The 27,268-nt window shown below is 54.2% G+C and overlaps 1 protein-coding gene across 1 annotated transcript in view; it reads left to right on the plus strand.

Annotated features, from left to right (window-relative positions):
- The window catches only part of GATB (glutamyl-tRNA amidotransferase subunit B), a 66,951-nt gene that overhangs the window by 24,767 nt on the left and 14,916 nt on the right, over nt 1–27,268 (plus strand). The window contains exons 3-9 of the mRNA XM_056118975.1: nt 4,681–4,794; nt 7,964–8,162; nt 8,732–8,854; nt 16,745–16,858; nt 19,611–19,695; nt 20,989–21,033; nt 23,333–23,522. Coding sequence (XP_055974950.1) covers nt 4,681–4,794; nt 7,964–8,162; nt 8,732–8,854; nt 16,745–16,858; nt 19,611–19,695; nt 20,989–21,033; nt 23,333–23,522 — 870 coding nt within the window. The remainder of the gene's footprint in view (nt 1–4,680; nt 4,795–7,963; nt 8,163–8,731; nt 8,855–16,744; nt 16,859–19,610; nt 19,696–20,988; nt 21,034–23,332; nt 23,523–27,268) is intronic.

Here is a 27,268-nt window from a genome sequence, read left to right on the forward strand (position 1 = left end):
AGCCTCCTCACAAAGTATTAAGTAAAAATTATTTTGTAGAGATTTCGGGGTTTACTCCTGGCTCCGTGCTCTGGAGTAAGCTCCCAAAACTTACTACTAGTGAGCTTGGGTGACCATGTGGTATCAGGGATTGAACCTGCAGTCAGCTAGGTGCAGAGCAAGTGTCCTGCCTGCTGTCCTATTGCTCCAGCCCTGAATGGATGTTCACTTGCCCTTGATCCTGAAGGACTGATGATGGAGCTGCACAGTGGAACCAAAGAGAGCTGAGACCGACTCTTTGGAATGAGCTCCGATATTTGTGAAAAAGAAATCTAAAGAAAAGAGAAGTTCTAGAGCATTTGCTGTTTCCTAGCCCATATTTAGCATTAAAACATGTTTTTATATGGTGTATCTATCTTTCACAGAGTGATAGAACTTTGGATATACAAAAGTCTATATTAAAAATTCTGTAGAAAATATTTTCTCTTTTTAAAATGTGGAAGCCAGGAGCTGGAGTGATAGAGTAGCAGGTAGGGTGCTGGCCTTGCACATAGCTAATGCGGATTTGATTCCCAGCAGCTCATAATGCCCGACCTCCCCCCCCTCCCCGCAGCCCATCAAGAGTGTGGAGCCAAAAGTAAGCCCTGAGCATTGCTGTGTGTGGCCTAAAATTCAGTGTGTGTGCATATATGTGTATCTATCTGTGCATGTGTATGCATACACACACGCACGCACGCACGCACATACATGTGCTGGACTGTATAGGAGGTAACCTTGACTCTGGTTAGATCCAGCACCACATGTAGTCCGTGAGCATCACCAGGGGTCAGTCCTGAGCACAGAACTCTGAATAGCCCCTGAACATCCCTGGGCACGGCCTGCCTACCTTCTCCACTTCCCCCAACCAAAAAAATAAAATTTAACAACTATTTGTAGAAATCTTCAGTATCATGGTTCAAGTTTCTGTGTTTGTTCAGGTGATGAAGGAATGTGGGGTGCAGGTATCAGGAGCCCGTTTTCTCTGCCATAATAAAAATTTATCTGCATGGTACCTTTGCTTTGAATAGGAATCAGGAGTTCATGCTTTGAGACGAGTTTATGGTTAGTAGTAAGATAAAGGCCCATTTCACTGCCTTGTTTTTACTTAATCTTAATTAATTTCTCTGGATACATGAAAGCATTTGACATGCTCTGCCTTAATCGTTAGATCTGTCATGTGTAGCATTAAGCTTTACAGAAAATTGCCATTTGGGCTTTTTTTTAGAAAACACCACTTTCTAGTCCTTGTGGTATTATTCCAGGGGGATTTCTGGCTAGATTCTCCATGCATCCATGTGTCTAGTTATTCTGCTTCATGTTTTTAAAAGGAGATACTGATATCTATTAGACTAATTTTGGGGATCAGAGCACCAGGATCTCATCAGTTTGGGGTCTGGTAGCAAGAAGAGAGAGAGGGTGAGAATCACAGTTTATTTTGAAAGTGCAGTGTAAGCACATCATCAAATATTCCCTGATATATAACTACCTGATGCAGACGTTAGCGACTAGATTTATTCGTAATTAGTAGAGTTTCACATAATTGCACCGAAATCCTGCGGGATATTTTATGGAAGGAAGTGGGCTAGGCACTCCTCCTTGTCGTCGGTCTCCTAATTTGCTTAGTAAATCCTTTCCTAATAGTCCACATTAGACTAGACACTAGTTCATTCCAGCCCAAATGGAATTATTGCAGACGTGCCTGAGAAATGAGCAGCGTTTCATAACTCTTGGCAGGGGAAAATGGAGCGTGCAGAATTTTCATTTCTATCTTGGAGAGAGGCGTGAACCTCTCAGCAGAAAGACCCACGGAAGCGGACAGAACAGAGCACGCGGGGTGCAGGCTTCGCCCTTGTCCATCCATGCCCCCTTCCCTCAAGGCTGCTCGGGAGAAGCCCCTCCCACAGGCCACAGACCCGCATGTGCCCATCAGCTGCCTCGGGGCCCCAGAAGGCGATGGGGGACTGGGTTGGGGTGTGGAAGGAGGGTCAGGGTTCCTCGCAGTCGCTGGGCCCTGTCCAGGACTCAGCCTGCTGCTCATGAAACTCATCGTGGGTCTCGCCCACCAACGCCGCTCACACACCGCCCTGGTGATCTGCTTGGCTGGGTGGACTCACCTCATTAGATCCATCATGCTGTTGGTATTTATGTCTCAGGTGTTGGAATCCCAGCAACAGACCTGCAGGTCCCCCTCACTGCCAGCCCCCCGACTGGCCGGAGGGAGGGTGCTGAGAGTTTGAGGAGGGGTGGGGCTCTGTGCTCACCCTCCTGCAGCCCGGCTCTGCAGACAAAGAGGGAAGTATCCCAGCGGTTTCCACCAGAAGCTGCGGCAGAAGCTGGTGCGTGTGGCTGACTGGTGGCTGGGGGGTGGCCGACCCTCCGGGTCTGGGTGTTTTCCAGGACTGAGGACAAACAGGGTGGCAGTAGAGAGGCTGGGCTCAAGGGGTCCGGCTCGCTGGCTTTGCCCCTGGTTACCAGGGCCACGTGGTCACATCACTTAGCGTCTGCTGTCTGTGTCTCTGTAGCAAGGACGGTCACCGTGACTGGCCCAGCAATGAGAGAAGTTCAGAGCGACTCGGCTGACAGGCAGGGTGCCCCCAGCCGCCGGCCTCCATCACCCCCAGGCATGGCACAGCCCCCCACCTCCCTGCGGCTGTGTCCTGAGGCCAGGGAGAAAGGGGTGCTTCAGGCCTTCCCAGGAGCGCGAGAGCTGTTTCAGGCTCACCCTGGGTTCCTTTGTAGTCAGTTGATGTTAACGGCAGAGAAACTTCTGGAGCGAGATTTCATCAGGAGAAGCGAGTGCTTTAAGTTTGCTCTTTGATCAGCTCAGGCGTGATCGCTTGTCACTTCAGGGCACTTCCAAAAGCACTGCCCAGGAGGTGGCAGGTGGCACCATCACTGTCTCATGCTCATTTGGGCTCCACCAGGGTCCCTGAGCCCCACCGGCGTCACTCCCATGTGTGAGACCAGGGGCCCAGGGCTGCCCAGTTAATTCCCATCTTGTGAAACAGGGTCAGATGGTGTTCTCTGCAAACAGGCCAGTCTGCCAGCACAGGAGCACGAAGGGGAACTTGGGAACAGTTCGTGTTCTTAGTCAGGAGGGCTTCCTGGAGGTGGTACCCTCTCAGGGGATTTCAAATAGTTGAAGAATTAGGGGAACCAGAAAGTGTACATGGTTTGTTCTAGAGAACTGGACTATAGTGTGCAGGGGTGCCAATGTCAATGTCAATGTCAGTGTCCTCCCATTGTTCATCGATTTGCTCGAGCGGGCCCAGTAACGTCTCCATTGGAGACTTTGTTGTTACTGTGTTTGGCATATCGAATACATCACGGGGAGCTTGCCAGGCTCTACCGTGCGGGCGAGATACTCTCAGTAGCTTGCCGGGCTCTCCGAGAGGGGCGGAGGAATCGAACTCGGGTTGGCCATGTTGGCTGCATGCAAGGCAAATGCCCTACTGCTGTGCTATCGCTCCAGCCCACAGGGGTGCCAGATAGAAGATAAAACAAAAGAGTCGGATCAGGTGGGCACTGTGCCTTTATCCTGTGGCCACTGGGCTGTGGAGGGATTTTATTTTATTTTATTTTTTTAAGAAGCTTTATTGGATCACCATGAGATGCAGTTACAAACTTGCATGATTATGTTTCAGTCAAACAGTGCTCCAGCACCCATCCCTCCACCAGTGCACATTTTCCACCACCATTGTTCCCAGAATCCCTCCCGTCACCCCCACCCCACCATAACCCCGTTGCCTCTGGGACAGTTACAATCCTTCTTACTCTCTCCTTAATTTTGGGCATCATGACTTGTAGGACAGATACCAAGAGTTCATCTTGCTTGGTCCTTGGTCTACTTTCAACACACATCGCCCATCCTGGGCGATCATCCTGGGCGACCTCTCCAATCATCATTTACTTAGTGGTTCCTTCTTGTGGAGGGATTTTAGACAACAGACACTGGGCAGGCAGGAATCTGAAAAGCACGGAGAGTGCTATTAGGTCCTGGGGACTCTGTGAGGCCGGCAATGGAGTCCTGCATGCCTCAGTAGCCCCAATATCTGGGACTTTCTAACATGTAAGGCCCAGCGGGGTGGGGACCCAGCCCGCGTGGATTTTTCCAAGTCCTGTGGCCTCTTCACATGCGCCGGCCGGGCCCTCCTCCACTCAGGACCCTCTGCATCACCAATGCTCCTTTTCTTGGCCTTCCTTCCCTGGGTGCAGCCTGTGGGTGGTGCTGGATGCCATGAGCCTGGCCCTGAAGTACCTCCAGCCTTTTAAGTCAGAGAAACAGATGCCAGGCATCCCCCCAGCCTTTTGCGTGTCTCCCCAGCCCCTGCATGAATTCTCTTCCCTTTTGGGGGATGGAGGGGTGGGTGACTAAAGACAGAGCTTGCCTTGCAGTGCCGGTGCTCACGCCAGCACCATTTATGCCTTAACCCCTGTGCTCTTGCTCTCTCCAATCCCTGCATTTTCTTTTTACCGAAATCTGCTGGTTCTAGACCAAGGTTGGCCTGCGAGCCCAGTTCCCCTGCACACAGAGGCAGCAGTGTTGCCCGTTGGTGGGGGTGGGGGGGAGGTGTGAGGTCTGTGTTGGGAGGGGAGTGTGGGCCGTGTCGGGAGGGGGCATTCGTTCACATGGTTGTGATGGAGGCCATCGTGTCTCCACAGGTGCTCAACAGGAGGTGTGTGGAGGCGGCGGTGATGACGGGCCTGGCGCTCAACTGCCACATCAACAGGAAGTCCCTGTTCGACCGGAAGCACTACTTCTACGCTGACCTTCCCGTGAGTGGGCTATGGGGACCCCTTAGCTTGGCAAGGGTTGGTGCTATATCTCTGTTTGCATTCCGAGCTCTGTCCCTCTTGGTGGGCCCTTCTGTACCCCCCCGACCCCCGCCCATGTCTCCTGGGTTGGCTGCAGATCCTCGGACCCCTACCTAGTGCTCCTGGCCTCTCACTCCAACTGACCAGCCAGTCGAAGCACAGCCCGGCCATGGCTCCCAGTGCAGATCGTCTCTAGCACAGAGACAACACAGCACCCAGTGCTCAGGCCACGGTGACCCTTGATCTCGGGCAGGTGCCCAAGAATTGGCCTGTCTCCCCGGGGGTGGTTCTGTCACTGCGCTGGGAGCAAGCACATGGGCTCCTGCAGCTGAGATGCGGCCCGTGGCCCCGAAGCCTGGGCTCGTGGCAGAAGTGGGCCCAGCACAAAATCCGTGTCCCCTGACTGAAGAGGAGAGGTTGGTTCCCGTTGACAGGAGGACGGGGTGAAGTTGAGCTGGTCCCTCAGAGCGTTGAATGGAACCCAAACTACCAGGCTGAGTGGGTTTCTCGGAATAGTTTCTGCTGGGAAGTAGAGGGAGTCTGGCCCCTCACGACACTTGTTCTGGGAAAGTGCAGCCTGAGGCCAAAGCCTGACTCCAGCCAGTGGGCCCTGGAGTACTGAGCAGCCTCACACAGCCCTGATGCACATTGCAAGCCCGCCCACCGCCGACCACTCCTCCTTCTGACTTAGAGCAGTCACAGGGTTGCTCCTCACAACCAACCCATAGTCCAGAGCCATAGGAAGCAGGGAGGGCATTATTTTTAATTTTTTTTATTATTGAATCACCGTGAGATACAGTTACAAAGCTTTCATGTTTGAGTTTCAGTCATACAATGATCAAACACCCATCCCTCCACCAGTGCACATTTCCCACCACCAATGTCTCCAGAATCCACCCCCAACCCCGGCCCTGGCCCAACCCTCTCCCTGCCTCTATGGCAGACAATTTCCCTCTTACTCTCTACTTCTTAGCATTATGGTTTGCAGTATAGATACTGAGAGGCCATCACGTTTGGTCCTTTATCTACTTCTAGCACACATCTCCCATCCCAAGCGATCCTTCCAACCATCATTGACTTAGTGAGCAGGGAGGGCATTTGCCTTGCATGCAGCCAACCTGGGTTCAAATCCCAGCACCCCATATGACCAACCAAGGTTGCCAGGAGTGATCCCTGGGTGAAGAGCCAGAAGTAAGTTTGGAGCACTGCCAGGTGTGGTACAGAGATCAAAAAAGTAACCAAAAAACCTTCACCTTGCAATGAAGGTGGGGGGCAAGACAGCCCTCAGTGGGTGAGGGAGGGAAAGGGGTAGAATTAAGTCCAGAACAGCTAGAACCTGGGACCCCGAGTGTCCTGTGGTTCCCCTCTAGGTGCCTCTTCCTTTGTTGCTCGCAGTGACATGCTACCCTTGTCCTAGTGCTCCTAGATGTTAGGATGCTCGCTACACCTGGACTGCCCCCTGCATCCGGGCATCTCCCGGGGGTCCCGGGGGTGGGGGTTGTGCGTGAACTGGCAGCCTCACTCCCCGAGCCATCCCCCGCCCCTCCCCCCACCCCTACCCCCGCATATTCTACTACTTGGCAGTCCAAGGGAGTCAGCCCTGTTTTTGTCATCTTCTAAGAGTGACCACCAGCTTCATTAAGGGGAGAGAATGTGTGATATGTGACCAGAACAAGTCTTGGCTTCCCTGTACTGGACGTCACCGGACGCGCATGTGCAAACCGAGGGTCTATTCTGACTGTCGTGGGTCCAGTTGACCTGAGCAGTTCTGTATCTTCCTAGGCCATCCTAGCGAGCATTTCCTCTTCAACCTTGAAGCTTCCTGTGTCAGCCTAGGATGGTTGTCTGAGGGGGCGCCCTAGCCACTAGCCCCGGAGGCCCCAGGGAGGCTGTTAGAACCTTCGTTCTCTGCTGCTGCCCCACCCCTGCCCCAGCCGAGCCTGGTGACAAGGAGGCTTTGCTTCCTGCCCGACAAGGAGGCTTTGCTTCCTGCCCACCCGGCTCTGGTACGGGTCAGGTTTGAAACAGCAGACTCTGGAACCAGGACCCCAGGGCCTTGGATCCCAACAGCAAGACCACACCCTAACTCCACCCTGCCCGGCCCCTCCCTCCTGGGCTGGGGTGAAGGGTTCTGGGGGGGGGGAGGGGGAAGTCGGCGGGGGGGGGGGGGGGGAGGGGGGTGGTACTGTCCTGCACAGTGACTGGCTCTCCAGCTCTCTGGGGAGGAAAGGGCCCTCCCTCTCCTGAGAAGGGCAAATCCCACCTCTGCCACTAGTGTCTTGGCTCTTCCTGTCTGTGAGCTGAGTGGGGGTGACCCAGGGCTTCCTGGAGTTTGGCTCAGGGAGGTTCCCCCCACCCTCCAAGAGGGGTTGCAGACTGAGGGCGCACAGCAGGGTCTAGCCAGCCCCAACACCCTGATGGGCAGTGCCCCGGCCAGTGGGCTCTGGGAAACAGGCTTTTCTGGGGGCGGGGGGGTCCCTGGCAATGAGGTGATTGTTACTCCTCCCCCAGTCAGTGCTTCGGTGAGGGGTGAGGGAAATAGGGTTCATGCTGAGTTTTGCATTGTTACTGGGGAGGGGTATGGGGAGAGTAAGGGAGGGTGGACGGGGAAGGGACTGACCCAAACAGGACAGGTTAACTGGCTGCAGAGCTCCTGCTCACCTGGCATCTTTGCACTGTGTGTGTGTTGGGCCATACCTGGCAGTTCTCAGGGCTCACTCCTGGCTCTGTTTTCAAGCATCACTCCTGGTGAGGCTTGGGGGACCTTAAGGGGCCACCCAGAGTTTCAGCTGGGGTCTGCTGCATGCACAGCAAGTGCCTTCTCCCTTAAAACTCTTCAGTGCCTGGGGTTGGAGCCATAGCACAGCGGGTAGGGCGTCTGCCTTGCATGCGGCTGATCAAGGTTTGATTCCCAGTATTTCATATGGTTCCCCCAATCACTGCAAGGAGCAGATCCTGAGTGCATAATCTAGGAGTAATCCCTGTGCATCGCTGGGTATGACCCAAAAAGGATAAAAAAAAGAACTCTCTAGTGCCCGTGAGCATGCACAGATGTTTGTGGCGCCACAGAGAGCAGGAACTGCCTCAGTAGGTAAAAGGCCCAGAGACTGAATCCCGTGTGTGCCTGCAGGCCGGCTACCAGATCACCCAGCAGCGCCTCCCCATCGCCGTGAACGGGAGCCTGGCCTACAGCATGTACACGGGCCCGCAGCCCAGCCAGGTGGTCACCAAGACCGTGCGGGTCCGGCAGATCCAGCTGGAGCAAGACAGCGGCAAGAGCCTGCACGATGAGCAGCGGGCGCAGACGCTCATCGACCTGAACCGGGCCGGTAGGCACAGGGCTCTTGTGCTCCCGTCACTTGCTCTTCTAGAATGTTCCCAGACTCACTGAGGGCACAGGCCCGAGGGAGCCTACATGCGGATCGAAGCATGAGCCACGGGACTGGCAGAGCCTGGGCTGCACGCGGCGTGTTCTTCAGCTTGTCACCTCCAAGGCGAGACAAACAGGAGACCCTGTAGCTTAGGCAGCATTAGGAGAAAAAGTCCAGAGTTCAAAATCAGCAAGCTGAGGTGGGCGGGCATGGAGAAAGAATACAGAAACAGTACTTGCTCTGTGCCTGGCTGATCCCGGTTTGGTGCATGGCATGTGCTCCCCCGAGTACAGCCTGGAGTGACTCCTGAGCTCAGAGCCAGGGAGTAGGCTGTGAGCACTGCTGGATGGGGACCCCGAAACAACAAAATAGTGATGGGGCGGGGGGACAGAGGTGGGGCAGGAGAGGGAAACAGTTCAGAAACTAGAACCCAGTGGAAAAATTGGCGGGTGACACAGGCGTCGCATACATGTGAGTGGTTGAGAGAAGGGCACACCGGGGAGACTCACTCTGCCTCTTTCTGGAAGGGGTTGGCCTTCTGGAAGTGGTCCTGGAGCCCGACATGACCTGTGGGGAAGAGGCCGCGACAGCCGTGCGGGAACTGCAACTGATCCTGCAGACACTGGGCAGCAGCCAGGCCAGCATGGCAGGTAGAGCCCCCCCTTACCCCCGCCTCCCTCCAGCACACAGAGCTGCTGCCCTGCCTTCTCGCCTCCCTTCCACTGCCCCCACTCCTTCTCACTCCTGTTTGCTCTCTGCTGCATGGGAATTGGTTCGCCTCCTTCTGCTTTCTGAGCCCTTGGGTCCGGGACCTGGAGAGAGAGTGCAGTGGGTAGGGCGCTTGCCTTGCATGCATATGGTTCCCCCGGAGCCCAACCAGGAGCAATCTCCAATGCAGAGCCAGGAGTAACCCTTGAGCATGGTTGGGTATGGCCACCCACATTTTTTTTTTGTAAATAAATTTTTTAAAAAGGGGTGGGGATGGGGAAATTTAGTACAGGGGGTAAGGAACACGGCTGCTGACCCTGGCATTCCATATGGTCCCCTGAGCACTACTAAGGGTAATCCTTGAGTACAGAGCCAGGAGTAACCAACCCTCAGCATCACCAGGTGTGGTCCAAAAACTTTTAGAAAGGTAAGTAAGTGAACCTCTGGGTCTTCTCCTCCCACCCCGACCCCCCTTAAAATTTTCTCTGGATTCTTTTTGAAGTCTGCAGCCTAAACTCAGAGCTCACACCCCAGCAGTGCAGGGAGGGGTGCTGGAGGGAGGCCGATGCTGAGCCCAGGTTTTCTGCCTTGAGCGGTCAGGAGAATTTGCCAAAGAATGGGCTTCACTGGTTTTCTCTTTCTCAGAGAGAAGCTGGTATGTGTGTGTGCGTGTGTGCGTGCGTGTGTCCACAGCGGTGCTAGGCCTGGGAGTTCTATGTAATGGCACTTGGTTGCTTCTCTCCCCTTGGGGCACTGGTTGATGCTCAGCCCTGGTACCTGTCGCTCATTACATGGCTTCTCAGCCAAGGCCATCAGCTCCCAGACTTTGAGATCAAACTGAAGGTAAAGTCAGGTCTCACACAGGTGGAAGAAACACTTCCTACCCCGGGGTCCCAGCAAACTCTATACTTTGTTTGTCCTCGGACTGAAGTTTACCTATTGTGGACAGACTCTGTTCTTCAGGCCTGTTCCCGGGCCCCTCTCTGGCACAGCCTTGTCTCTGGAGTTTTCTCCCATCGTCTCTCTCTCTCTTTTTTTTTTGTACCCAGAGGCATTTCAAGACTCCTGCCAACGCCCCCCAGCCCACTCACCCCCGCCCCCAGACTCTTGTTGGAGTTGAAAGGAGTCAGTCCTGCCTCCACAGCCGCACCCTGCAGTAGCTGGCACTTGGGTCCTCCTGAGAAATGCAGCCACCAGCATGGATGCCAGCATGTCATGCTTCTGGGTATATGACAAGCTGTGTGATAAGGACCTGGCTCAGGCAATCTTGGCTGGACAAGTCTGATCAGCACAGTGCAGGGGAGCAGAGGGCAGGCTCCTATCCATGTCCAGAGGCCTGAGAAACAGGGTGCCAACAGTGTCAGGCCTGGGGGCTGGAGTGATACTGCAGAGTCGAGGCATTTGCCTTGAGTGCAGCCGACTCACATCAATCCCTGGCATCTCATATGGTCCCCCGAGCATCGCCAGGAGTAATTCTTGAGTGCGGAGCCAGGAGTAACCCCTGAACATCATCAGATATGGTCCCCAAAAAAACAACAATAGCAAAAAAAGAAGCTTCAGATCTGTCTGTGCCAGAGGCCGAGCACCCAAGACTGACGTCCCAGATGGAAGCCGGTTGTACTAAGAGAGCAGATTTTTTTTTCTTTTTGGGTCACACCCAGCGATGCACAGGGGTTACTCCTGGCTCATGTACTCAGGAATTAGTCCTGACAGTGCTTGGAGGACCATATGGGTTGTTGGAAATTGAACCTGGATCGACTGTGTGCAAGGCAAACACCCTACCCACTATGCTATCACTCCAGCCCCAAGAGTAAATTTTTATGCCCTCAGCAGCCTTTTATTTTTTTGTGGGCTTTGCGGGCTACCCATAGTGGGAAAGCACAACAGCCACATATACACACTCATACACACACACGCACACACACACATACACACACACAGGAGAGTATGTGACTAAATGTTGGGGCACCTTGTGACCATTTTTTATGTGACACATCAAATCAGCCACCACTCGTGTTCCAGGTTGGGCGCCCATCAACACCACTGACAGCACCCATGGGTCCATCGCCCTGTGCTCCCTTCTCACCATTTACCAGCCCTTTTGTGTTGCATGGTTCCTTTGCGTATCACCAAGAGACGTCTGAACTTGTGATGCCAGATTTGCCACAGAGGCGACCCTCTAAGTGACACACGATCCCCTTGAGTGTGGGCATCTTGACTGGAGACGGCATGCTGACTTGCTTCCCTCGCCGGGTCACAGCCAGTGGCTTCATGCACTCGGATGGCATCAGGGTCAGCTGCCTGCCTGGGTTCCAGAGACGAGGCTCTGGTTTAGAGCAAGGACTTAAGTCCATCTTGGATGTATGGCTCCTCTCTGACACCCACAGAACATCGGGGCGAAGTGTACAGGTGGGATGTTGACCCTTTCGTGCATTTATGCACCGTGTTGAGTCTCTTTATTATTCTTACTGCCCCCCGCCCAGACCTATGGAATTATTAGAAACAGGCCACCTGTTAGCGGAGAAGCGGCTCCATCTGGGTCCTTGCCAGGAGCTGTACCATAGGCAAGAGCTCATCAGTCAGTGACAGCTGAGAGGGTTCATTAAATTGCATTTGTTGTGACACTTTTTGTTGCTGTCAAATACAGATGCGACAGCTCTGCCCAGGCGCAGCCGCAGATTGGAGGGGATTCTACCAAAGTGTGCTGGGGGTGTGCAGGGCTCCTGGTGTCTTGAGGTGTCTGGCTTTCTGTGCACTTGCGCCTGCCAGAGGACGAGGGCATCCACGTGTTGCTCAGGAAGTCGGGGTGACCCCACTGATCTCAGCCCACTGGGCCATCAGGCCAGTGACAGGGCCCCGGGCTGAGATGCTGCTTGGACCTCGCAGTGCTAGGGATACGCGGGCAACCCAGCCATAAGGTCCATGCGGGGAGCCTCTGGGGCACGCCCACCACGACTCGGGGACCTCCAGGCTATGCTAGTGATGCTCCGGGCACCGGGTGGTGTTGGGAATAGCACCCTTCTCAGGCACGTGCTGGACATATACCCTGTGCATGGGGCTGTCTCCTGGGCCCCGCACGTCTGTGCCGCCTCCTCAGGTCAGAGCCTGGCAACTCTGGGCCCCACCCTGGAAGGCCTGTCGATAGCCAGGGAGCTTTCAGGCGAAGCGTCAGCTGCCCTGGTGGCACCTTGGGGAGTTTGCTCTCTGGGTGTCGGCCCTGTGGAGATACTGGGCCGTGTGTCGGCTTGAACATTGGAGCTGTGTGTGCACTTCCGTCGCGTCACCGCATCCAAGCGCTCTGACTCCCGAGGGATGCGCATGGTGACGTGTATGACATTAAGAAGCAGGTGTGGTTCACTTTCGATGCCCTGGAGGTGTTGGAAATCCAAGAGTCCCCTGGGCAGCCCAATCAGGATTGGAGCGGTTTCATCTCCTTTTGCATTGCACAAGGAGATCTTTGACGAATGCTGGAAACAGAAAAGAACCCTCTGGCAGTGAGAGTTGAGGTGGGGAAGAGTGCGTGGCAGGGATGCCAGTGCATCTGCACTTCCCGTATTGTCCCACTCGCCCGCCTTCCACCCACGGAGAACATGGACCTTGGCTTGAGACAAGAGTGACAAACCGCAGCCACCCAGATGATGCTAGGATGCAGTGGGCTCCACACTGCTCGTGCCATGAAAACTTGGGTCTCACGGCAGTCACTGATTATCCTCTTTTTCTCCTAAAGAGAGAGAGAGAGAGAGAGGAAGGAGAGAGAGAAGGGAAGGAAAGAGAAAGGAAGGAGAGAGGAGAGAGAAGGGAAGGAAAGAAAGGAAGGAGAGAGAGAGGAAGGAGAGAGAAAAAGAGGAGAGAGAGAGAGACAGAGAGACAGAGACAGACTGAACTTAGTGATGTGGGCCGTCTGTGTGCCCAAGACTCACACGGTGTGGCCCCCTCCGAGCCCGGCTATGGCAGGCCCTGGGTGCTGGTGCTGCAGTTTGTGTGAATTAACCCATAGCCAAGCATGAGCCACCGGTGGTCCCTGCCAGCACTCACATGTAAAGCACCCAAGAGCCCAGGTCCCTGGTGGCAGCACAGGGCAGCAGCGTCGAAGGCCACTAAGCTGGTGCAGCTGGCGCTCTTGGGCTCCAGGTACATATCATCGGCGCCAGCCAAGCCAGGGTTTCCATGGCTTGTTAGGCCAACGCCCATAGATGTGTTTCCTTGTTGTCAGGTCTGGTGCCAGACAGTACAGTCAGTCTTTGCACAGCGCCAGCATCGTGCGAGGAGTCGGAGGTTCCTGGAACTGCTCTCAGGTGCACGAGAGGATGTGCGGCCAACGGTTCAACAAGGGGATACTCAGCCCCTTTGTATAAGGGGTGGGACTGTGGCTGTGGATTTGGGTGTCTTGGAGGTACCTGGGACTAATCCCCCAGGATCCTGAGGGGCAGCTGTCAAGCAGAACTGGGCCACTATGGATGGCAAGGGCCCAGGTGAAGCTAGCACAAGGCCTCGAGTCATCGCAAAGTCAGTGCCCTGAACTCCAGGTGTGTGTGAAGTTAGTAACCACTTAGCAGCTCCCAGAACGTCATTTTGTATTTTCCCAGTGTCCTCATTGGCTCTCTGACCACTGTGCTTGGTCCACGCTGGTCTCTCCTAGGCTCCCTGGGGCCCGCTGGAGTGCTCCAAGGTTGATTCTCCGCCTCCCCTGATGGGTGCTCGCTGCTCTTCTCCCCATTGACTTGACTTTGGTTCCTGCTACGCGCTGCTTCTGCCACCCACCTGGGTGCTGCCATCCACGTCTGGGTGCGCTGGTTGGGTCCAGGAGAGAGAATGTTGTCGTTTCGAGGCAGGGACAAAGTTACCCACCCTGACATGCCCCCTTCCTGCCCCCCCCCAAGAGTTCTTATTTCTGCCCCTTGGCACTTCCACTATCTGGCTGCCCCTCATGTAGAGGAGATTTAAATGACCAATTGGACTAACTCGATTACCTGGAAACTGGATTACACTAATAAAACCCCTTTGCAGGAAGGCTCCTTGTCAGTAGCACTAATGGCCCCCTTTCTGTGGACAGGGTCTGCTTTACAGCCAAGCCAGCAGCCTCTAATCACCATGTAATTCTGTTGGGGAATTCCAGCAATTTGTTTATACATAATCGAGTTAGCAGTCAGAGGTGATGGCTGAAGGTGGCGGTTCAGGAGACGGGCTAGCTGGCAGAGGGTAGGTCAGGTCCAGAGAGATCCTTCGAGACTGTCCATTGACGGGAGGGAGGGGGCCTCTTTCTGACTTAAGATGATGTAGGGACTGTGGGTGCAGTCCAGAAGCATCGTTCCTTGTCCAGAGGGAACTCACTTCAGAATGTGTAATCAGAACCTCTGTGGATCTGATAGCCCTCACATAGCCAGGACTTTATCTGTTCTTGCCGTTCACAGGTTCCCTTGTCTTGATAACCCAAGTCCCAAATGCCCCACCTGTTCATGGCAGTGGGGGAGCGTCGGGCCATGGGGATGCCAGTAACTGATGTGGGATCTGGCTGGGTCGTCACAGTAGCACCTCCTGACCATGGAGTCCAACTTCTTGGCATCTCACCTTCCGTTTCCTCTTCCTCAGCCCTCAATGATGGTGTGTGGGAGGGAGAGGAGGGAACTGGGGAAGGGAGGCCCGCGGATGGAGTCGGGGTCCGGGGGGGAGCTGTGGCAGCTGGGATGGGAAAAGCTGGAGAAGAACGGCTTTATGGGGGGCAAGGGTGGGGTGCACCCCAAGCTCTGCTTTGGGGGTCTGGAATGCCGGGCAGCCAGCAGAGTAGCTTGTCCTTGGTGCTCGCCATAGGGAGGTGAGGGGGTTTCGTGCAGAGAGGCCAGCCCTCGCCTAGTGCCTGTGTTCCGTAAGCGGTAAGCAGGTGCTTTTATTAACAATAAGTAGCAGTTTTGCTCCGGAGATTTGCCATCACAGTGCATGAATACGCTTTATGAAATAGACTCCATAAAATTGGGTGACTTTTTTTTTTCTTTTGTGGGGCTGGTGGGGTGGGGGGGTTGCGGCGTCAGACTTGTTATTTAAGTTCTGGAGAATATTCAGTGCTCAGAATGAGATTGCTTCACAGCCCTTCCCACTAAATCCTCCAGCCCCTGCTGTTTGCGGAAACAGTTTTCTGTCCTGATGTTGTATTTCTGATGTGGGAGTGCAAAACTACAACACACGCGGCCTCACTGTTCTTCAGCTGGGCTGCTGTAAATGTATTCTCCAGAGGCAAAGTGGAGCTGGATAACGTTTGCAGCATGTGACTGAGTGGAGCCCCCTGACCGCCCCTCCCCCCCCCCCCACACCCTTTGCAGAATGCTCAGAAATGGGCCTGACTGCTAAGGCATTTTTGCACTCAAAGCAATTTAGCTAATTTGTCTAAAAGATATTTTGTCTTCTCTGGATAGACATTTTGTTAATGCTCGCTGCTCTCTTGGACTCCATGCTAGTGGACCCAGTTTCCAGCCTACGGGATACTGAATGGTTCCTGTCAGATATGTGTGTGCGCGTGTGTGCACATGCATGTGAGTGTGTGCGTGTGTTTGTGTGTGTGCATGTGTGGGTGCATGTGCGTGCGTGCATGCATATGTGTGTGTGCCTATGTGTGTGTATGCACATGCATGTGTGGGTGCCTCTGTGTGTTTGTGTGTTTACATGCAAATGTGTGCCTGTGTGTGCGTGTGCCTGTGTGTGCGTGTGTGTGTGTGTGTGTGTGTGTGTATTGTCTTCCCTGGGGATGTGGGGAAGCAGCCTTTTACTTCTTACCCATGTAGATTCTAAATCATGAAAGATGGTCTTGTTTTGCAGGGCTTTTAGGGTTTGGGGTCACACCCAGGAGTGGTCAGAGCTTACTCTTAGTTCTCTGTTTAGGGATCACTCCTGGTGAAGCTTGGGGGGCCCTGTGGGGTGCCAGGGGTCAAACCCAGGTGCTGCATGTAAAGCAAGTGCCCTGCCCGCTGTACCATTGCTATGGCTCAGACCATGCTTAGTTGTTTTTGTGTGTTTTAATTTTGGATTTGGTCTTCGGGCGGGCCACACAGTGGCTTACTCATGGTTCTGTGCTCAGGGATCATTCCTGGTGGTGCACTACTGCAGTGTCTTTAACTGTTCCTCAGTAGTGGAGGTGATCACTGTGGCAGGAGGAAGGAGGTGATCATGGTAGCTGGAGGGAGGAGGTAATTACAGAGGCCACAGGCCCAGCTTGAGTGGTAAATTCTCCAGGATTCTTATAAATCTCCTAGACTTGAGGCCGAAATCCAGATTCCCTTGAGAATGGCTGTAGGGTTGCCACGTGGTCATCCCCAAGGCCAGGCCCAGCCAAGGCTGCAGAGTAGAACCACAGAGGAAGTCTCCATATGAAGAGTGGGGTTTTGTTTGTTTGTTTGTTTGTTTTAATTTGCCACAAAAGAAGTTGTATTGGGGGCTGGAGTGATAGCACAGGGGGTAGGGCGTTTGCCTTGCATGTGGCTGACCCGGGTTCGATTCCCAGCATCCATATGGTCCCCCGAGTACCGCCAGGAGTAATTCCTGAGTGCAGAGCCAGGAGTAACCCCTGTGCATCACCAGGTGTGACCCAAAAAGAAAAAAAAAGTTGTATCTCCCCAGCCACTCTGTGGTGCAGTTTCTCCTCTCCTCTGCAGTCTAATCAGTGCCCACAATATGCACACACACTCACGACTGACTCTCAACGTCGGAAATACCCAGCCAGGCGCCGCTCTGAAATGAGGACCGTGACTACAGAGCGAGCACTTGCTTGAGCACTTTCTTGCCCTGAGAGACCGCAATGCCCCCGAGTCCATCTCAAGGGCTGGCCTTTTCTTCTCCCCCCGCAGAGGGCCAGCTGAGAGTGGACGCCAACATATCTGTGCATCACCCCGGGGAGCCTCTGGGGGTGCGGACGGAAGTGAAGAATCTCAACAGCGCCAGGTTCTTGGCCAAAGCCATCGGTGAGTGAGTGCGTGGCGGCTGCTCCGCCTGATGTCCCCCTACTTGATGGTTTCCAGCCGCTCTGTCCCAAGGCAGCCGCAGCCTAAGCCATGACCAAGTCTGTGCATGGCCGGGCCTGTGTGCGAGGCTGTGGGAACTCTGGGGGACACAGAGTCTAACAGGACGCAGGTGCTGCTCTGTCCCTGTTGTCTCTCTCCTCCCCCGGGGCCAGCCTGGGCTCTGGTGTCAGGCAGTGGGGGTATTTTGAGAGGAGAACAGCGCAGGTCCCCAGGCCTCTGGGATCCTCAGCTCAGGCCCCCACACAGCGTCTCTCCCCAGGTGCTGTGCGTGAAGCAGCTTGAGCTGAGAACGGAGTCCAGCAGGCGGGAAGTTCTCCGCTTCTTTGTAAGAGAGTCTGCAGAATCCTGCAGCTCTGTTGCTCCACTTCCCGCCCCAACTCCCCAGGTGCTGTGCAGAGAGCCTGAACTTCCTACCAGACGCATTTGTTCATTCTAGATTGGCCATAATTGATCTCGCCGGACAGCATGTTTTCTGCTTCTTACTGTTTTTGCTAATAGGTTGCATGTGCCTCTGTAATCAAGTATTGGTCTTACTGGAGCACCTGCTGTGGGTATTTTAGCATCGGCAAATGCATAATAATTAGACAGGAAGAGTTGAGCCAGATAAACATCTGGGGCAAACCCATAGAAATGGACAGCTGTGGGAGATGGAAAGATGGTACAGTGGGAAGGGTGTTTGCCTTGCACACAAGTGGCCTGGGTTCGATCGCCGGTAGCCAGTATGGTCACCTGGGGCTGTCAGGAGTGATTCCCGAATGCAGAGGCAGGAATAAGCACAGTCAGATGTGGCCCCCAAGCCACTCTGCCCTCTCCCCAAATGGATACCTGTGAATCTGAGGGGAGGGGAAGACATCACCACAGAGAGTAAAAGTTCTCTTTCAAACCTAAGGCAGCCAGCGAGGAAGCGGTGGTGGGAACAGTGGGGTTTGGAGCCCACCTCGGGCACACAGTGTGGCGGCTGCAGAGGTGGTAGTTGGCTCCTGGCATGCAGCATAGATGTACTCTTCTTCAAGGGCAGCCATGCTGTCCTGCACTGAAGTGACAAACCAGCCTCAGAGACTCTTTGTGAGATCAGATGAGGTCGGGCGTGTGTAGGGTGGTATGGCTGTAGACAGACATTCCTTTCGAGTTGACAGCTTTTCAGGGAAAAGACATTGAAGTGGACAATGTTTGATCACTCAGAAGAGTGCAAGGGAGGGCCGGGGAGATAGTATTGAGGTCAGGGTAGGGTACTTGCTGTGCGTGCAGGTAACCCCCATTCTGTCCCTGGTACCACATCGTCCCCCTGAGCACTGCCAGGAGTGATCTCTGAGCACCTCTGGGTATTGCCTCAAAACATAAACACAACAAATAAAGGTAAGGAAAGGTTCCCCAGATCAGGACAGAAGGGAGTGGTTGGACTCTCGTTCCCTAACTGGAGATGCGATCCACACGTCAGAAGCCCTGCGTGGTTTGGGTCAGGGAGAACCCTTGACTCACCCAGGTTTGGGAAGGGGAAGCTTGGAACGGATAGAAGAAAGTCGCGTTTCACTGTGTGGGTAAGTGTTCTGGAACCTGTTATTCTAAGAGGTGATGAGGGTAATAGCACAAATGAAAAAGCCATGAGATTGCAGGTGGGATCCTCCCTGGTGGCCCACGAAGAAGACCCCTCTGCAGTCCTGGCTGCCCATGACCTCCTTCTGGCCTGTGAAGGACCCTCGGGGAAAATAGAATCCCAAGACCCTGTTCTGCCGTGACCCGACTCAGACTGGCCACACCCATGTCTTCCCAGCCATCTCTCCCATGCATTGGGCTCTCCTGCATTGGGTCCACAACAGTCAGAGCCTTAGATCAAGAGCCAAGAGGAGCAAAAACTGATTGTTTGGGGGCAGGGTGGAGACCCTTCTTGGTAGCTCAGATTGGGTCTGGGCACATGCCGGGGGGCTGGAGAGTTTGAGGGACGCTAGTGCCGTTTTCAGAGGAAGCTAAGCAGGGTTAGTTCCCTTTGGACTGTTGCCTCTGACCCATCTTTTGGCTGTTGGATGGGGAGGAGGCGGGTTCTTACGGCCATAGACCCCTTGGGGTATAGAAATGAAATTCTCGACTGTCCCTTGAAAAATATGCAAATGCCCACATGCACATTTTACTGATATATCAGGAGCTGTTGCCCCAGTCAGAGATCCCAGCAAGAGCTCCGGGAAGGCAGCGAGCCTAGTGCTGGAGTCAGCTGTTTTAGCGCTCTCGCCAGTTAATATCTGTTCTGGGTCACTTAATCTCTTGGCCCCTGAGCTTTCTCCAAAATGGAGAAAACAGGGGCCAGAGTGTTAGTGCAATGGTTAGAGCACTTGCCCTGCACGTGGCCAACCCAGGTTCAGCTCCCAGCACCACATGTGATCCCCCAAGCCCTCCAGGAGTGATGCCTGAGCTGAGAGCCAGGAGTAAGTCCTGAACAATGCCAGGTATGGGCCCCACTCTCTCCCACACATACCAAAAAGAAAAAAGGAAGGTTCAGAATTTTCCAAACAACCCTTTCCCAACACCGTATTCTGGGCTGGCAGCTCGAGGAAAGGGGAGCATGTGAGGGAGGAAGTGTCAGAAATCCCTCCCCTCTTGATTATTTTTTTGACTCCAAGATCGAAGAAGAGTTCTAATTATTACTTGCCTGGATGAAAGGAATCAAAATATGACACCAAATTACTGTGTTTTATTTTAGACTACGAAATCCAAAGGCAAATCAGTGAACTTGAGAATGGAGGTGAAGTTGTGAATGAGACTCGCTCCTTTGATTACAGGCTGGGGTGAGTATGTGCCCAAAGGCCCTGGCATCTGGCGCCCTTTCGTGCCACCGCCAAGGAGGGCCTTGGGCCTCTACTCTCATTACCTTCTTGGTGAATCAGGGAGCTTACCATTCCTCCCTCCGCCCCCCACCCTGGATAATATATCCTGTGCACTGGGAGGAGCCTGACCCAACCCAGACTAGACCAGGGTCCACCCCTGAGCTCCGGACCCTCCCCGGCTCCCAGCACTCCCACCTTGCCACCCAAATGTTTGCTTATATGCTTTAGACTTGAGCTCTGCCAACTCAGCCCAGGGGCAGAAGCAAGCTCAGAGCCGCTTGTGGAGGGGCCTTTGGTTGTTGATGCCGTGATCATTTCTCCCCTAAGTTCCTGGCTTTGGATTGTGAAGATTTTTATATCTGTAAGCAGAAAAGTTCTCAAACACCTAGTCTCCGCGGGTCAAACTGGAGCTGTCTAAACAATTTTTTTTAAACGTCATTATACTAAATGGGCTGGAGCGATGATAGCACAGCGGGTAGGGCATTTGCCTTGCATGCAGCCAACCCGGGTTCGATTCCTCCGTCCCTCTCAGAGAGCCCAGCAAGCTGCCGAGAGTATCCCACCCACACGGCAAAAGCTGGCAAGCTCCCCATGGCGTATTTGATATGCAAAAAACAGTAACAAGTCTCACAATGGAGATGTTACTAGTGCCCGCTTGAACAAATAGATGAACAACGGGAGGACAGTGCTACGATGATATACTAAATATTTTTCTTTCTTTAATATTATTTTTCCAGCGGCTGCTAAGACAGTGATGGGGTTAAGTGCTTGCCTTGCATGTGGCCTATCTGGTTCAAATCCCTGGCCCCAACTATGATGCCTTGAGCACTGCCAGGAGTCACCCCTGAGCACAGAGCCAGACCCTGAGTACCACTGGGTGTGACCCAACATTTTAAAAGCTCATTTTGTAAAAATAATACATATTGTTTTACAAACACCACTTTATTTTATTTTTTCTTTTTGGATCACACCCAGCGATGCTTAGGGCTTACTCCTGACTCTGCGGTCAGTCATTACCTCTGATTTTGGGGACCATAGGAAATGCAGGGAATTGAACTAGGGTCAGCCGCATGCAAAGCAAACGCCCTCCCCATGGTACTGTCTCTCTGGCCCCTAATATTTTTTAAATGTGTTCTTAGAAGAGCTTGGATTTTCCCACATCCCTTCCTGGCAGCAGTGACCCACTCTCCACTGGTGCCAGGCCCTGGCCAATGCCGCATGCACCGCTGGTGACGTTCCTGTCCACTCTTCCAGGTGCACCATTTCGATGCGAGACAAGGAAGGCAAACAGGACTACAGGTGAGTACCTGCTGCCCTCGGTGGTCTCTCTCAACCCTCCTGCATGTCAGCATGGTGGTGCTGGTAGCTTTTGGGACCCACATATCACATGATGAAAATCTCAAACCCGTCTTTAGTGTGTCACCATGGAGAAAAGCCCTATTCCTGATTTTCTGGCGTCCAAGTGCCTCTGGTGACTGACTTCGCTTGTCCTCGCACATGCGTGGCTGTGCCTGGGCTACTGGGGAGGGCGGCTGGGGTGGGAACCTGGCTGGTCCGACCCTTCTGTTCAGTAGCTGACACAGTAGCTGTGGGAAAGGGAATGGGGGAACTGTGTCATTGAGGGCGTGTCCCCTGAGACCTCAGCCGTGCAGTTTTACCTGACAGACAAAAAGACTTGGAGGGCTGAGGAGTCAGTTCCTGGCTTGTGGACCCCCATGGTCCTCCCCATCACACCTGGCTTGCTGGGTAAACCCCAGCAGCTCCTCATCCAGTACGAGTGCTGAACTGCTGGCCTGGGCAGCTGGGGGTCACTGGGAGGGGCCTGGCCTCCTGCCACCACCAGGAGGTCCTGCCACCACCAGGAGGTCCTTCCTCCTGGTCCCTGTCCCCCACACAGATGAGGCCTCGGGGCACGGCACAGCATGACTCTGTGTGTCTGAAACTTGGGCTTCTCTCTCCAGCACCACTGAATAGAGAAATAAGATGTCTGCTCACGGGAAAAAACAGGTTTCCTCTGCATCTTCCCCACGATGGTAGCCGGGTACAGAGATGCAGGACTCTTAAGCTCCTTTCCTTGGGGAGGTGCCAGGCGAGGTCAGGGCAGCTTCATCGTAGGGGAGAAGTGGCATGTAGCCCCCCCTCCCCCCCCCATCGTGTGCCTGTCCCCGCAAATTCGGCTCCTGCATCTCCGAGTTGAGATGGTTTTCATGGCTGTCCTTTGCACGATGACCTTCCAGGCCCCCTTGTCTCTGGGCTCCTCAGAGCTGCTTACTGACGCTGCTTAGGCTGTTTCCTTGCCGAGACTGGACTGCGGCTTTGAGCTCAGTCGGCGCCGCCATGGGGTTCAGGCAGCCAAGGCGACGGGACCCTGGTACCTGTAAGCTCTCCCCAGCGACGCTGCGGGTTCAGCGTCTCCCTGTGCCTCATCCAGAGGCCGACAGAGGTAGAGCTGGGACTACCCAACTCCAAGCAGGGGCGGCTGCCGCTCTTTCTGCACTAAGTGTCTCTGTTCCTCGGAGCTGTTTTATTTTATTATTGAATCACCGTGAGATACAGAGTTACAAAGCTGGAGTTCATGGTCAGGTTTCAGTCACACAGTGTTCCAACACTCATCCCTCCGCCAGTGCACGTTTCCCACCACCAATGTCCCCAGTTTCCCTCCCCCTACACTGTCCCCCAAACTACCCCCCACCCAGGCTGTCTCTGGCAGCCTCTTTCCTTTTTCTCCCAGAGCAATTTTCGATGCACAGCAAAATTGAGCAGAAATGACAGAATTCCCATAAGCTCCTCCCCGGACTCCCCGTTTCCTGCCTGTGTCTTATTTTACAAGGTGCATGTGTTGCGGTCCAGGCACCGTGCAGGTGCCTCCAAAGCCCCAGCTCACCCCCTGTGCATTGTATGGATGTCACGGAATGTGGCCTCCCTGTGAGCCCTTTAGAGCAGCCCTTCCTGAGGGCCCCACACTCCCTTTCCTCCCCTCTGGGTGCTGCTTTGCACATAGGCAAACTCCATCATCTCTTCTACCCCTCAAGGAGGTTTTCCCCTTCGACTTTTCATTCATTCCAGGGCTGCTTTCCCCAAAATAGCAATTCAAAAAAAGTAAAAATGGAAAAGTCATCTTTCGCCCTAATGAGTAAGTCGTTCTCGTTTTGTTCCCGGCCTGTCTGTCTGATGGAAGCTTCGTCACATTTCCACAGCCCCCTTTTCCTCTCTCCCGTACACACACACCAGGTGCAGGCCAGCAGCTGCTCCTGGGCCAGGCTAGTTCCTGAGGAGCAGGGAAAGTGGGTCTTACAGGACATTAGAAACAAACCGTTTGCAGGGAGGCGCTGGAAGGATAGCACTGCGGGCAGGGCACTCGCCTGGCACACAGCTGACCTGGGTTCAATCTCTGGCACCCCGCATGGTCCCTCAACCCACCAGGAGTGAGCTCTGAGCGCTGAACCATGAGTGAGCTTTGAACTCTGTCAAGGTGGGACCCTAAAACCCACAGCCAGACAAGACACCTGACCTGGCGCAGCCGCCTTCCGGTTCACGCGAGCTCTCCTTCCCCCATACACGGCCCCCGAGTCAGGCCCCTTCCACGCTCTCTACCCAGGTTCATGCCCGAGCCCAACCTGCCGCCCCTGGTGCTCTATGACTCCGCATCCCTGCCTGCCGGCGCCGACCCCCAGCAAGTCATCAACATCGACCAGATCCGCCAGCAGCTCCCCGAGCTGCCCCAAGTGACCCGCGAGAAGCTGGTGCAGCGCTATGGGATGCAGCCACGGCACAGCGCCGCCCTGCTGGTAGGTGTTCCCAGGGGTGGGGGGGACCAGCGCCCCTGGTGGTGGCCTGGGGGCTCCGAGCAGGCGGGCACAAGGGCACAGCAGCCTTTGCTGGCTCCCCTTTCTGGTAGCTGCGCCTCCCTCAGCCAGAAGGTGAAGCAGCTGCGCAGGGGAGTGCTTTGTTGGGCGCAGAGATGGTCAGCTGCTCCCCGCAGTCACGGAGACGCTGGAGGGGCTCGGGCACATCCCCATGTGTCTGCTGGACACAAGGACGTTGGTGTAGGGGCCTTCGAGGTGTACCATGGCGCTGAGCCGTGATGGACTCGGGCAGAAAATTGGCTTGCGGGCGATTTGACCAGCAGTGGAGGCAAGCAGGGATTCCACACCCGTGGCCGGGAGTCTGAGCAGAGGTGTAGGTCGGTTCCGGGAGGCAGAGGGCTGGTGGGTCTGTCCCACGCCATGGAGCACTGTGTGGGGCTGTGTGTAGATGGCTTGGTGGGTTCCTCTGTCATGGCCACGCTGAAGGGATGTGGCCTCGGAGGTCAGAGGTCATGGCATCCCATACAGCCGCCTCCTCACGGCCAGAGGACGTGGGCTGTCTGTGACTGTATCTTTCGGGGACCAGGTGTGGCCCACACTTTGGGACAGCAGAATCTGTGGGAACTTAGGGCTCTTGCAGTTAACTGGTGGGTGATAAATACGCCGGGATGTTAGGAAGTAAGACGGGCCTTTCCCAGGAGTTCCTGTGTACTACAGGGGCCCGGCTGGTTCCCAGACAAGGCGGGCAGGTGCGTGTTTGATGCACGACTGACTCTGCTCTCTATTGTCCATAAATCGGGTCCTGTGAGAAGTCACGGCGACCCCCGCGTGAAAGCCTCTTTTCCTGCCAATAATCAGTGGCCTTGTGTCTTGCTGTAGCCCCGCCTCCTCTGGGCCCCAGCTGCTGTAGCGTTTTATTCCTAATTATTGCCTGAGTTGTTAAGTGTCTTGAAGCCAGGGCGCTTCGTTCAGCCTCTCTGGCCCTGTTACTCTGCTGGGTTCTCAGCGAGGCCTTGTGCCGGGCTCCATGTCGCCCACAGAGCACCTGGGAACTTGGAACCTCACGGCTCAGAGGTCTTTCCTGTGTAGAGTCACAAAACTGAGTTTCACTCTGAGAATCTCCCCCACTACTCTGTTCCCTTTAGTTTCCCGCCCTCTTGGAATGAGCCCTGGGCTCAGTACTAAGTGCTGGGTTCCAACCCACATCGGACTGTGCCTCTGCCACATTGCACATTGGCGTGAACAGACAGACAGTCAGGCTGGCTGCCTTGAGATGGCGACTCAGGGCCGGGAGAGAGAGCTGGTGCTGGCTGTCAACTTCCTGCTGGCCCCCACAGTACCCACAGCTGGACAGAAACTGGCCCCTGGAACAGCAGTGATGCGGCCCACTTGCGTGGCTGGCCCTGTGCTCCCGACTGTGGTGTCAGGGAGGAGCCCAGAACGGTTAGGGGTGCAGCTCTTGTGTGTGTCAGCCTTCGTGGGAGGGAAGCAGAAAAGCATGCGAGCTTCTCATGAGTCTGAACCGCTGTTCCGGGAGCAGAGCGTCAGGCTTGCATGCACACAGGAGAGGGTGGGGGCATGGTGCACCTCTCACCAGAGCACTGTGTGCCCTGAGCATCTCATGGCACTGCCCTCTGGGGGTTCCCAAGAGGCACCAGTGAGCGAATCCAGGCTCCCGGGCCCTCAGAGAGTGAAGCCATTTCCTTGATGCAGTTCAGCACTTTTACTAGCATCTCCTATGCCGTTGGTATTGATACAGGGACAAGTATCAAAAACAAGTTATGTTCTCTTCGCTTTACAAGAGTTTGTTTACACACGTGCACACACACGTATGCACATGCACACACGCATGCATGACACTCTACCCAGCCTCCCAAGGCCGACTGCACAGATTCAGGTGTAATGCAGGATGAGAGAGCTCAGAGGGTGGTGGAGGTTGTGATGAATCACCACAGAGGGGGGAAATTTCAGAATGGAAATTATTTGGGCCAGAGAAACAGTATGGCCACGGGTAGGGCATGTGCCTTGGATGCAGCCAACCTGGGTTTGATTTTCCAGCACCCCAGACTCTTCCAGGAGTGATCCCTTAGCACAGAGCCAGGAGTGAGTCCTGAGCACAGCCAGATGTGCACCCATCCCTACTTTTAAAAAAAATAAAGGGAAGGAAGGAAATTATTATTTTTTTGCCTTTTTTAAAAAAATTTTTATTAGTGAGACATCATGAGGTAGAGTTGTAGACTTACAAATTTTTGTGCTTGAGTTTCAGTTATACAATGATCGAGCACCCATCCCTCCACCAGTGCCCATTTCCCACCACCACGGATTCCAGTATCCCTCCCACCCCCAACCCCCACCCCACCCTGCCTCTGTGGCAGGGCATTCCCTTTTGTTCTCTCTCTCATTGTGTGTTGTGGTTTGCAAACGAGGCAATGGGTCACAATCATGTTTGGTCTATAGTCTACTTTCAGCATGCTTCTCCCATTCTGGGAGGGTCCTCTCAACACCCTTTATTTGGTGTAAGGAAATTATTTTTAAGGCATTTTATCAGAGGACTTATTTTGTGGGAGCTCTTTAGAATATGCTTAGTTTCATAGCTTCCAGATAATGTACAAGGTGATTAGTTTTTTTTTTTTTCCCCAAGGACTAGTACTTGAGATTTCCAGTATGCGTGAGGCGAGGACTCAACAGGAATGGAGAGAGAGCAGTTCAGACAAATTGTTTTCCTGAAATTAGGCGTCCGGAGCTCTTGATGACTTTGTAATCATTGGAAGCCGAGTTGCTCATAACACACTCTAAAATGATATGCTCGTGTTTTTCCCTGCCTTCATCAGAAACACAACAGATTGCTGAGAAGGGCAGATGCACAGATCTAATGAACCATCTTTCAATTTAAAGAGTGCCCAGGAGTGTTCATTAAATCAATAGCGGCAGTGGAGGTGTGCTTCGCCGGGCCCCCGCTCCGGGCTCTGGGCCTGTAGACGGCTTATTAAATTAAGCATTAAGCCCAGGCCCGCCCCCCCACATCCGCACCTTGCCCACAGATAATAAAAACTTTGGGATTTGTCTTGAGCCTTTCATTTATCTTGTCGTTTTACTGTGCACTAAGCACTGCATTATGCTCTGCTCATTTGTCCCTGATATTTATGGAACTTGGGTTGGCTGCCTCGGCGCCCACCGTGCTGTCGGCCACGTGCCGGACACTCAGAGCAGGTTGGCCCAGGGGCTGGATGAAGGAGTGGAGACTGGGAAGGAGGAGGTAGGGGGCTGGAGGAGATACTGAAACAAACAAATTTCCAGCCACGACCACCTCTTCTCCCCCACCCCGCCTCCCCACCGGCTGATGGTGGGGATGAGGATGTGGCCTGGCACTCAGGGCGAGAGAACCCACCTTGCTGGTCCAGCAACCCCATGGCCAGTGGCCGCATGCACGTTTCCTGGTCTCATCAACTCTGGCCTTCCACGCTCCTTAGGGCTAAATCAAATGGGAGTAAATCAAGTCTAGGTTCAGATTCTCTCTCCAGCTCACCTGAATAGCCTTTTTCCCACTCACCCACCCTCAGGAGCTCACCCCACCGGCAGCTTCCACTTCCTTAGCAATCCTGGCTTCCCTCCCATAGGTCACATAGCCTAGATTGCACTCTCTCTCTCTGTCTCTCTCTCTCTGTCTCTCTCTCTCTCTTTTGGTTTTGTTTTGGGGCCACACCCACAGTGCTCAGGGATCACTCTTG

Source organism: Sorex fumeus, unplaced genomic scaffold, assembly GCF_029834395.1.
Source record: "Sorex fumeus unplaced genomic scaffold, SorFum_2.1 ptg000039l, whole genome shotgun sequence".
Lineage (NCBI taxonomy): Eukaryota > Metazoa > Chordata > Mammalia > Eulipotyphla > Soricidae > Sorex > Sorex fumeus.